Source organism: Antechinus flavipes, chromosome 4 (assembly GCF_016432865.1).
Source record: "Antechinus flavipes isolate AdamAnt ecotype Samford, QLD, Australia chromosome 4, AdamAnt_v2, whole genome shotgun sequence".
Classification (NCBI taxonomy): domain Eukaryota; kingdom Metazoa; phylum Chordata; class Mammalia; order Dasyuromorphia; family Dasyuridae; genus Antechinus; species Antechinus flavipes.
The window spans coordinates 350436318-350448789 of NC_067401.1; the positions used below are offsets into that span (position 1 = coordinate 350436318).

Here is a 12472-nt window from a genome sequence, read left to right on the forward strand (position 1 = left end):
CAATCTAACAGTATAGATAAATAGGTCAGGCACTGTTTAAGAGATAGAGATATAAATATAAGCAAAAAGAAAGATGCTCCCTGTCCTCAAGAGGCTTATATTATAATGGAGGAAGAAACTTATAAATGTGTGGGGTACATAAAAAGCTTAAATAAATGCTCATTGACTGAATAATTAACTTAGGACTCCAGGTAATTCTTTTAAGTTGCAGAAAAGTTTTGGATCAGTTATGGGAGAGCTTTTCAGGACTTACCACCCCAAGCTTCAGCTGCAGACTCACCTCAAAACCTCCTGGGGCATCCATACATCTGCCCACTTTGGCTTTTTCACAATGGAACATCTCTCTGCCATGTTGACCCTCTTCTCTCATTGGTGAGTTCCTCTCAAGGGCTTCCATTTTGGGGGAGGGTCCAGGTGGTCCCTTCCCTTCCAGGTACTTCTGACTTTTTGGATTGCTTTTTTTGTCTTTCCCCATTAAAATATAAGCCCCTTGAGGACAGGAACTGATCTCTCAGCACATAACTCAGTGCCTGGCCCTGCGATTAATAAGTACTTGTGGCCTCCTAGCTTGCCCTATGGGGATGAAAGCACAGGTCTGGACAAAAATGAGGTAGTAGAGGTCAGTGTCCACTCTTCTTGTGAAATCCAGGCCTACCAGTCACCAGAAGTTACACTTTTGGATAGCTTTCATCACACTATCAATGAGCCAGAGACAGGACAGTCACCATTCTTTATGATAATGACAAACATTAGAAACCTAAATACGTCATCTCTTGGGAACACTGAAGCAACTATACATCGAAATGATCAGAAGCTGGAGAAATCAAAGATGGATCAATCAGTGTCCTTCAATCAATATAGCCTAGATATGAATGATCACAAAATACTTAGAATCAACAGATGTACTTGTGCACTTATCTGTAAATTAGGGGCTTAATTTAGATCAGGATTCTTAATCTTTTCTCTGTCATGGATCCCTTTGGCAGCCTGGAGAATTTCTCAAAATAATGTTTTTAAATGGATAAAATAAAATATACAGGATTGCAAAGAAAACCAATCATATTGAAATCTAGTAATTGAAATGTTTTTTTAAAAACAACCTCACAGACTTCCAAGTTAAGAACTCCTGGTCCAGATAAATTCCTACTAGCTCCCTCATTTTGGACTTCTGTTTATCTCTCATCCAACATATCCATATACAGCCAGCCCATTTCACCTTGGCAATATCTCCAAATATGTCTTCTCTCTCCTAATACTTCCTCTCCCACTCCCTTTAGTGTGATCAGTTATTGCCCCATCCCTAACAATGGCTTGACTGTGGTCTGCCTGCCTCAAGTTTACCCAGATCAATCCATTTTCCATACAGTCAGCAGATTTTCCTAAAGTTCAGGTCTCATCATTTGACCTCCTCTCCCCTCAGAGAAAACTACAGTAGCTCCCTATCATCTCCAGAATCAAATGTAAAATTTTCTGTCATTTAGAGCTCCCCTTCAACTTTTCATACCTTACTTTCTTACCCATACATGTCCATCCAGTGACATTAGAATCATGGGTAAACCGTGATTATATTTCTTGGCTCTGAGCATTTTCTCTGGCTGTCGCTCATTCCTATAATATTCTTCTATCTCTGCTCCAATCATTGATTTCTCTGGATTCCTTCAAATCTCAATTAAAAATTTACCTTCCATGGGAAGTCTTTTCCAAACCCTATTAATTACAATGCCTTTTCTCAGGTAATTATTTTGTATTAATCCTGAATATAGCTTGTTTTGGATATACTTGTTTACATGTTGGCATTCATTAGTTTGTAAATTGATTGAGGGCAGAAACTGTCTTTAGCCACTTTTTGTATTTCCAGTGCTTATCACAGTGCCAGGCACATAATAGGAATTTAATAAATGTTTATTGATTAATTCAAGTCAATGATCCAATTTTTTTAAAGATTTAAAAAAAAATTAATTTTCAAAGCATATGCATAGTTTTTAACATTCACCCTTGTAAAACTTTGTTTCAAAACTTTTTTTTCTCCCTCTTTTTCTCTCACCTCCTCCCCTAGATGGCAAGCAATCTTATATATGTTAAACATATGCAATTCTATACATATTTCCACAATTATCATGCTGCACAAGAAAAATCAGATCAAAAAGGAAAAAAATGAGAAAGAAAACAAAATGCAAGCAAATTACAAAAAAGATGAAAATACTATGTAGTGATCCATACTTAATCCCCACAGTCCTCCCTGGGTGCAGATAGCTCTCCCCATCACAAAACCACCGGAACTGGCCTGAATCATCTCATTGTTGAAGAGAGTAATATCCGTCAGAACTGATCATCGTAAATCTTGTTGTTGCTGTGTATAATGACCTCCTGGTTCTGCTCACTTCACTTAGCATCAGTTCATATAAGTCTCTTCAGGCTTCTCTAAAATTATCCTGCTGATCGTTTCTTACAAAACAATAATATTCCATTACATTCATATACCACAATCTATTCAGCCAATCTTTAATTGATGGGCATCCACTCAGTTTCCAGTTTCTGGCCACTACAAAAAGGGCTGCCACAAACATTTTTTGCACATAACAGGTCCTTTTCCTTTTTTTATGATCAAATCCAGAGAGATACCTTTGGATCAAAGGATGTGCACAGATTAATAGCCTTTTGGCTATAATCAATTCTAAAGGAATCTTCTTTTTGAGCAAAGGCTTTTAGGACAATTGTGAATGTAAAAGGCAGAATAACTTAGCAACAGGCTGCCCAGTTCCTTACCCTGAGAACTCAAGCACTTCAGTTACCTGGGCCTCAGGGGTTTTCCTTGTGCAATGGAGATAAGTGGATTATTTCTAAAGCTTTTTCAAAGTTTTAATATTCTGTATTTGAATACATTATTATTTGTAATTAATATGTAGTATTCTAATATTCTGTAAAGGCTTAAGTGGGATTATTGAAGCCCACCTATTCACTTCCCACCTTTCCTGAATTCTTACCTTTGCTCCCTCTATGATCCAGTGCAACTGGCTTTTTTTTTTTTTTTTTTTTTTTTTTTTTTTGCTGGTCTATCAAGAGCACTCTTTATTCACCAACTAATTGCCTTTTCACTGACTGTCTCTGACGCATGTAATGGTCTGGCTCTCCTGGCTTCTAGAGTCAGCTCAAATCCTACCTTCTGAAACAGTCCTGCCTTCATCCCTTCCCTTAATGGGTCTGCATTTACCTTCAATTTACTCCGTAGATATCTTGTATGTACAGAGCTATTTGCAAATCATCTCTTCTCCTCAGGGACTCCTTAAGAATTGGGGCTGATTTTGCCTTTCTTTGTATTCCCAGCTCTTTACATAGTGTCTCATACATATGAAGTACTAATCAACTGTGAACTGACTACTGATGCAAACTCTTGGAAGGAGGCAATTTGGAGGAGGGGATTTAGATCTAAGTCCATACCATATATTAGGTTCTCTTCTTATAAATTCCCTAGCAGATAAACATGGAATGATAGAAATCACAGATTGAGCTAGAAGGGTCTTCAGAGACAATTTAGGCAAATCTTATTTTACAGATGAGGAAACTCAGGGCCAGGGAGGTTAATGGGCCCAAGGTCATATATACACACACACACACCTATATATATATTTAATAAGGAGTTAAGTTGAAATTTGAACTCAGATTTTCTAAATCTAATAATCTTTTCACCCTACCATGAATAAGGGAGCCCCAAGAGTGAATGATGAACTGATTAGAAATTTTGGCAGCGAGCCTGTGGCTAAAGAGTAGTCTTTGATAATTAGTGGCCTTTGGTATGTCTGGGTAATAAAGAAAAATATCCAAATAGATAACGTCTTCAGTACTTTTGAAGTAATTTGAGGATTGATTTTTCCGTTAGCTGTCAGGGTGACATGGAGTTTTTTAATGTCTCTACCTTATTGACTTTTCCCTCAGTAAAACAAACAATCCAGCCCACTGTTAGTCTTCAGCCTCCCCCTTCCCCACCCTTGCCCTGAAAGAGTCACAAGGAGGTGAAAGATTATTTCTGCTTGGTTGTGTTCCATGTTTATCATGCCTGAACTTACTTTGAAATGGTGCAATCTGAATCAACTACTAATAGATTATTCGATGCTGTTAACTTAGACTGTGCAGTTTGGAGCACATCTAGCAATGAAGTTTATTAGTTGTCTGAAAGTTATTGCCTGGTCCAGTTATGCCAACTTTAGATGACATTTTAGAACACGTTGGGGAATTTGATTTATTCCAGAAACAAGCCTTTTTTTTCCTATGTCTGCTCTCGGCTACTTTTGCCCCCATTTATGTGGGAATTGTCTTCTTGGGCTTCACTCCGGATCACCACTGCTTCAGTCCTGGTGTTTCAGAGTTAAGCAAGCGATGTGGCTGGAGTTTGGAAGAGGAGCTGAATTACACAGTGCCGGGTCGGGGCGTACCGGGAGATGCTTTTACCAGCCAGTGCCGGAGATATGATGTGGACTGGAACCAAACAGCCCTCAGCTGCACGGACCCTTTAGCCAATTTTACTGGCAATAGAAGCCACATCCCTCTTACCACTTGCCAGGATGGCTGGGTATATGACACTCCAGGCTCTTCCATTGTGACTGAGGTAATAGCAAACCAGAGTCCCCATATCTTTTCTGGGCTGCTGATGGGGACCAGTGGGAGGGTCGGTTTCCTGATAGAAGGGAAAATGAGCTCTGTTTGCTTGCTTGGGTTTTGAGAGAGATAGCATAGCGGAAATGGCTAGGTGGCAAGGTAGATAGTAGGCAGAAAGATTCATCTTCCTGAGTTCAAGCTGTGTGACTGAAGCAAAAAAAAAATCAGTTTGCCTCAGTTTCCCCAGATGTAAAGTGATCTGGAGAAAGAAATGGCAAGAAAACCCTAAAAGGAGTCACAAAGAATCAAACAACAATAACAAACAGTATGGTGTAGTGGGTAGAAAACTGAACTTGAGACATACTGACTGTTTAATCCCAACTAAGTAACTCAGGAACTCAGTGTATCTATCTAAAGAATACAAGTTGCAAAGAAGGTGTTAATCTGCATTGTCAGAGGAATTCCCAATGTGAATGAAATCACAAGTCCAGTACTTATTCCTTTAGGATACTTTTCCTTTTAATGAACAAGGCTGGTAGTATAAGGATTATTGTTCCCATTTTATAGATGAAAGAGACTTGGAGAGATTGACTTGTCAGCAATTCTCCAGCTATTAAGTGCCAGAAACAGATTGGAAAACTTTTTTTTTTCCCAATTGAGTTATTTCTTTTCTTTTCTTTCCTTTTTTTTTTTTTTTTTGGCAAGGCATTTAGGGTTAAGTGACTTGCCTAGGGTCACACAGATATTAATTATGAAGGATCTGAGGCCAAATTTGAACTCAGGGCTTCCTGACTCCAGGCTGGTACTTTATCCCCTGCAATATCAGACTACCCCTGCTTTTCACCATTGGAGAATTAGTATAAGTAGATATATACAACTTGTTGCCTAGTCACAGATGGACCGAGTTTATGTGTTTATGTTTCTGGATTTGTGTATATGTGATGTGACTACTTGTCAAAAGGAGACTGTTTGAAAAGATAAAATGCATTTTGTAAATTTCAAAATCCCAGACAGCTCAGTCATAGAAGCACTTGCTTCCAACATATTTTTTGGTTCATCTGGAAATTTACTCCTAAACTCTAGTTTACTCTAGTATCCATCACTTCGAGTGTCAAAGGAGTTTGAGGTTGTGAAATCTGGTTTTTCATTTCATAATCAACGTGAATGACTGCCTCAGCTCTTGAATCAGAGCCACTATGTACTATGGTAACAGGTTTAGAATTCTGAGAAAAACAGACAATTCAGCAACAGACTCCTCCACAAGAAAGGATAATATCTTAAAGGGACAGTGTCTCGCACTAGAAATGTTGACTCTAGTGAGATTTCTGTTTTGATCTCAAATTAACATATTCAACAGCATACAGTTGAAATGATCAGGCTATGAGTGGTTCTAATTGTATATGTTGTTCAGTTATTTTCAGTTGTTTCCAATTCTTTGTAAGTTTGGGGTTTTCTAGGCAAAGATTCTGGAGTTGTTTGTCATTTCCTTCACAAGCCTGGATGAACACACTGAGGCAAAAAGGGATAAGAGATTTGCCAGGGTCGCACAGCTAGTAAGTATCTGATGATGAACCTGAACTCAGCTCTTGATGATTCCAAGACTGGTGCTCTATCTACATCATCTTGCTATCCCTCCCTGTGTATAGGAATGTGTGTTCCTAGATGTCTTGATACCTGACAAAGGTGACACTTCCTTGAGTGGCTTGCTCTAATAAGAATGAATTCTGGTAGGGATTCCACATCCTGAGAAATAATTCTCCCACAATATTTTAATAACAGTGGGTGATCTCCAGCTCCTGAAGAACCTTTGCATCTTTTGAAATGATCAGGAATAATAAGATATAGCTAATATTCTTAATATTTTCTTTAAGCAATAAGAATTGATAAAGTCAAGTTCCAAAGTTTTGCTAGTATTTATCTTCTCCAGATATATAGCCTAGCTTGACAATTTTTTTCTTTGCACATATTAAGCAGAAGTTTCACACTTAAAAGTATCTGCTACCATCGTGGGCAACTAGATGGTGTAGTCATTAGAGCACCAGACTGGGAGTCAGGAAGAATCATCTTTCTGAGTTCAAATCTGGTCTAATTGTGTGATTCTGGGAAAGTCCTTTAACCCTTTTTGCATCAGTTCCACATCTGTAAAATGAAATGGAGAAGGAAATGGCAAGCCACTCCAGTATCTTTGCCAAGATGATCCCAGATGAGGTCAAGAAGAATTGGACAGAACTGAAAAAAATCATTGAACAGTAACAAACCATCTTGGTTCAGTAAGTCTGAAGGTCCTCTTTTGACCTATATGTCTAAAGTCATCTTATAGAACTACATGTTCTTTCATGATCACATACTGACTTCCTGGTAGTATGTGGGGGATCAATCCAGTCCAGGCTAAAACTCCATTCTAGAGAATTAACTTTTGACATTGTCTCAACAGCAACCTTTAAGCTACTGAAACTTAAACCCTTTGACATTACTTCCTTACTTCTTGGTTCGTATCAATTCTTTCAATTATTTATCTGCCTTCTACTTTTGCTGTCAGATATCTATAGACAACTGAAGTAAAGAAAGTTGGTTCTAATTAATAATTTCACTTATATTTCTGGCATTCCATTTCATGAAGTCCCAAGGTATCAGCCAAATTTTCACTTGATCACAATCTTTACATCTTTCTTCAGTATCCATGTGGCTTTGGAGATAGCTTGCAAGATAAGGAATTCTTATTCATATTAGTCTTCCCTGCCCTGCAGCAATTATTTTCCTAGGTGCCCATCTTTTCATTGAATCCAATAATTTTTTTTGGAAACTTTAAATTTATTAGGATATCTCCCAAATATGTGAGAAATCCTTTTCATTCAGTACACCAATTCCTAGTCTAGTCATAGATCACGATCCTCAATTATCTTTGAAATAATGATTGAAATGTAAAGGTAACTTGAGATCCTCTGTTCAGGACTGCATCACATTCCATACTCTCAGTGTCAGGATCACTTCTGAGTAGAGGGTCCTAAGAATTCTACATGGGACAGATCCATAAACAACTGAGTAAGATGTTGTAGTTACTATTTGGGGATCCAGGATAATCTGATTTTTTGGTACTGTCTTTATTTCTCAGTTCTAGTTCAGTAAGACTAAGATTGCATTCTCTCCATGAGTAAGTCCAACATATGACCATCCAATATACAATCATAATGGAAAACGAGTCTAGTTTGCTTTTCTGGATAGGTCTTGGTGGTGGCTTTAATATATCAAATCATTATGGCTTTTGTTCCTTGGACCTTTATCTTAACAAAGAGTATATGTTTGCTAGTGAGCTGTTCTATCCCTTACTTGATCCTTAGTGGGTTTCTGTTTTCTGCCTCAGGATCTTTACTAATACTTTCACTGTAGATAAGACCAAAACCAGATCCCCTGAGCCAGTGACACAATGGACCTGATTTGGTGAACTTTTTAGGATAGAACTATGTCTCCAAAGGGGAGACTACCTTTTTTGCTTCTATGGGTTGAGAAAATATTCCTGGGTCAATCAAAGTTGAACTTTCTTTGCAAAAATTATGGTGTGATAAAGATCTCTGTTAGTATTTGCCTTCTCTTGGCTAATTGTGGCAATGGTACCCATCAGTCAAGACTAGTGATGTGCAGATGTAGATCACAGTTGCATATCATTGTTCTGCACAGTTATTGTCTACTTATATCCAATTTCTTAGGAACAACTGTACACTCTGTATTAGTATATGTAAATGGAAATTTATAAAGTGAGAAGAATCTTCCTTTTCCCTTTAGGCAGAACAATACAATTGATTAAGAGTGTATATTTTTCCTGAGGTCTCAACATTGCTACCATATAATGACATTGTTACTTGTTTTCAATCATGTCCAATTCTCCATGATCTGCATTTGGTGCAATTTGCCATTTCCTTCTCCAGCTCATTTTACAGATGAGGAAACTAAGAAAACTTAGTTTCCTCAAGTCAAGTAACTTGAACACAATCACACGAAAAGTATCTTAGGCTGGATATGTACTCAGGTCTTCCTTTCTCCAGACCTGGTATTCTATCTATTATACCACATACCCTCCCCATATAAGTCCTAAATTGCAAAAATTACATAGAGTTATTGGAAAGTTTAAACAAATTATATTAAAACCCCTCTCAAAATAGAGATGCGTTCAATACAAGCTAGAATAACCTCCTCAAAATAGAAAAAAAGATGAAGTAAAGTAAAATTAAAGAGGAGAGGAAATTCCATTGGAGAACAAAACAAAGCAAAATTTACAATAAAAATTTAAACAGATTTAAATAGTCACATTGGAAAACTATATCAGTGAATAAATACCAAATACTTAAAATTAAGCAAATGAGATATAAAAAGTCCAGGAAAAGTGAACAAGATAAAATTTTTTCCAGCCAGCATCAACAAAAACTGGGTTAGGAAACAGTTTAAAATTCTAAGCCATCACTAAATCCCAATCATGAGAAAATATTAAAATAGCCTTAGAAATAATAAAACCATAAATATTTCTAACAGGAAAATATTAATCTTACAAAAATTCATCCCCAAATACCCCATTTTTTGTAGTTTGTGACCTTTAGGATTCTTATGATAAGAGATGAGTAGCCTCCCCTTTGGAGACATAGTTCTATCCTAAAAAGTTCACCAAATTGGATCCATTGTGTCACTGGCTTAGAGATCTGGCTTTGGTCTTATCTACAGTGAAAGTATTAGTAAAGATCCTGAGGCAAAAAACAGAAGCCCACAAAGGATCAAGTAAGGGATAGAACAGTGAGCAAACATATACTCTTTATTAAGATAAAGGTCCAAGGAATAGTTTGTAAAAGATGTCCTGTATAGTTTCTATAATAGCAAGAAATGGGAACAAGGATATTAAGGATGCACGGGGTTCTCAAATAGGGTAATGCCTTGATTCTCCAATACCAAGATCAAGGGGAGATAAGCTTAGAACACTACTCTCAAACTACTTATCCTGCTTGAACTCTCATTTGCCTTAGGTTTTATCTTTCTTAGGTCTAAATTATGCAAATTTAAATACATGTATGAATTATGGCATCTTCTTATGTACTCTATTGATGGGAAATTTGTGTTTGCCTATGGGTATGATTAAAAAAAGTTGAATGTTCAGTTTTCCCCAGAACATCAATTTATCCAAAACTTGTATAATGTCTTTCCTCTATTTAAAAGGAACAAAACTTTTTTTTTTTTTTTTTTAACAAATCTCTCTGCCAGCACTTTACAAATAAAAAGGGTATTGGGGGCCACTAGAACTTTTGTTTATAATCCCACATCTTAGATGATGATGCAATAAAAGAATTCAATTGGGGGCAAATAATGTAAATAAACAACTGGCATCTTTTTATGACAAGAAAGGCTGATCTTTTTCTTTCCTCCTGTTTCAACATTCCCTAATTGAGGAAGCAGGATGAGGCTGGTAGACAGCATCCCTTCAGTTATGATTATTGCCATTCTGCAACAGCATTCTACCTGTGTGCTTCATTATTATAGCACAAGCCATTGTTCATCTACTCTTCCTACATGAAACAGATTCAAACTACCCATATGGCACAGGCAAAGGAAGAGGAAGGGGGCAGAGAGGCAGACATCTAGAAATCAGTTCAGAAAATCAATCCACAAGTCTTCAAGATCAGGTTCACAAAGACTCCACAAACCTGGTGAATTCTGAAACAGCCTATAGGAGATTTCCAATTTGACATCTCTATGGAAACGTTCTCTTAGCAGCAGCCTGGGAACCAGAAGTTACAGGAGAATTGAGATCAACTTAATTTCTCTTTGTCTCTCTCTGTCTCTTTGTCTGTTTCTGTCTGTCTTTCTGATTCTCTCTCTCTCTCTCTCTCTCTCTCTCTCTCTCTCTCTCTCTCTCTCTCTCTCTCTCTCTCTCTCTGTTTCTCTGTATTTCTCTCTAGAATATAGAGATTAGAAGATCCTTTAAAGTAGGCAGAAAGGGAGGGGGATTACCACTGACTTCTCTGGTTCTAGTTGGTTGCTTTAGGGACAGAAAGGTGGAAGTAAGCATATTTTTGTTTTTCTTAATTGGGGAAAAAAAGGCAATAGTTGAAGGTAAGTTCTCTCAGATAAGTTGATAAATGCTGGATTGGATTTGCTGAGGGAAGCTCAGGACATTCTCTGGAATCCTCTTAATTAAAGGAAAAATAAAAGTGTTTATCCCTGGTGAAACTCTGCCTGGCAGCAGGGGAATTGAGCAGGACCATTCCTTTCCAACCCCAGCACTTGATTTAAAATGATTTAAACTAAATTTAAAACTGTTTAAAATTCTTGATAATAAACCATGTTTGCCCCTTAGAAACTTGGACATTATCCTGGGTGTGTGTGTGTGTGTGTGTGTGTGTGTGTGTGTGTGTGGGTGTGTAGTGGTCATTTGGTTTTAACTGGAAACAGCACTGCTCTGCTGCTTTTAATTGGGTCTGGAAAGAAAAATCTTTATTTCTCCTTCTGTTCTTTCATTCCCTAATTGAGCAGGAAGCAGGATGAGGCTGGTAGCATCCCATCAAATGTGATTATTGTCACATAGCAGGGGTCTTTGGGAGCTGCTTGGGGAATTAGGGATCTATTGGTAATGAGAGGAGAGAAAGGGAGATTATTGGATATACCAATTTTTATAGAGTCACACTTGTATAGCACTTTATGAGGAAAGGAAGGGGAAAAGTATAAACATTTACATAGCATCTAGTATGTGTCAGGTACTGTACTAATTGCTTTTTTTTTTTTTTTAAATCATCTCATTTGATACAATAACCTTGAAAAGTAGGTGTTATTCCCCATTTTATAGATGAGGAAACTGAGAAGTTAAATGTTTTGTCCAAGGTCATGTCTGAGCTTAATAAAATTTAAACTTATTTTCCTGAGTTCCTTCTTTTCCTTTGAATACTTGCATACTTTGACCTTAGAGACCCAAACAATTTTCAGAAACCTGAAGTTGTCAGGCAATGAATGATCTGCCTTGGCAAAGGGCCTTTACTTGCTGGGAAATCTTATAGTATTCACAGTTCTATTCTTGTTCCTTTTTCTCCTCTTTGCCCCCAACAAAAGGGGGCTTACAATACATTATGTATTATATATACTATAGATAAACACACACCTATATATGTGTGTGCATATACATATATACACATGTATATATTACACACACACAAACACAAACATATTTCTTTTGCTAGTAAATGACATGAAAAGCTATGTGCCCTTAATCAGTCATTTCACTGATAGACTCAGGGCCTCTACATGGCAGCTTAATGGTTTATAAAATACTTTCCCACAATAATTCTTTGAGGTAATCAGTACAAATATTATTATCTCTGTTTTACAGATGTGGAAACTGAGGTTCAGAGAGAAATAGTATTACACAGAGCAGCAACAACTGGACCTGGAGTCAGGAAAACGTGGGGTTGAACCCCATTTCAGACACTACCAAATTTGGATTTCTTAACCACAAAATGAGAAAAATACTGTAATATTTAATACATAAGATTGTGTCAGACTCCAGTGAGATAATGCGCGTAAAACATTTTTGTAAATTTTAGAGCTGTTTATTAGTAACAAGAATTAATAATAATAATATTTTAATATTTTAAAGTAAGTTGCTCATGGTCTTCCAGAACACCAAATGGCAGAGATGAAGCTTGAACCTTGGTTTTCTGGATCCAAAGTTAGAGATTCTTCCTCCGTTCCTGAATCCTGTTGGGTTATCTCCTGATTTTGGGATTAACAGTAGTGGTGTAGGGGCTAGAGCATTGGGGCTTAGAATCAGGAAGACCTGAGTTCAAACTTATCTTCAGATACTTATTAGCCATGTGATCCTGGGCAAGCCATTTAACCTCTGTTTATCTCA

General features: G+C 37.3%; 1 protein-coding gene across 2 annotated transcripts in view; it reads left to right on the plus strand.

Annotated features, from left to right (window-relative positions):
- The first annotated feature begins 4057 nt into the window (after positions 1 to 4057).
- LOC127562389 (solute carrier family 22 member 1-like) overlaps positions 4058 to 12472 on the plus strand; it is a 64630-nt gene continuing 56215 nt past the window's right edge. The window contains exon 1 of one of the 2 annotated variants that reach the window (XM_051998052.1): positions 4058 to 4603. In XM_051998052.1, the coding sequence (XP_051854012.1) occupies positions 4193 to 4603 (411 nt within the window). In that variant the 5' untranslated portion in view covers positions 4058 to 4192. The remainder of the gene's footprint in view (positions 4604 to 12472) is intronic. The other variant, XM_051998051.1, reaches the window with a different exon arrangement.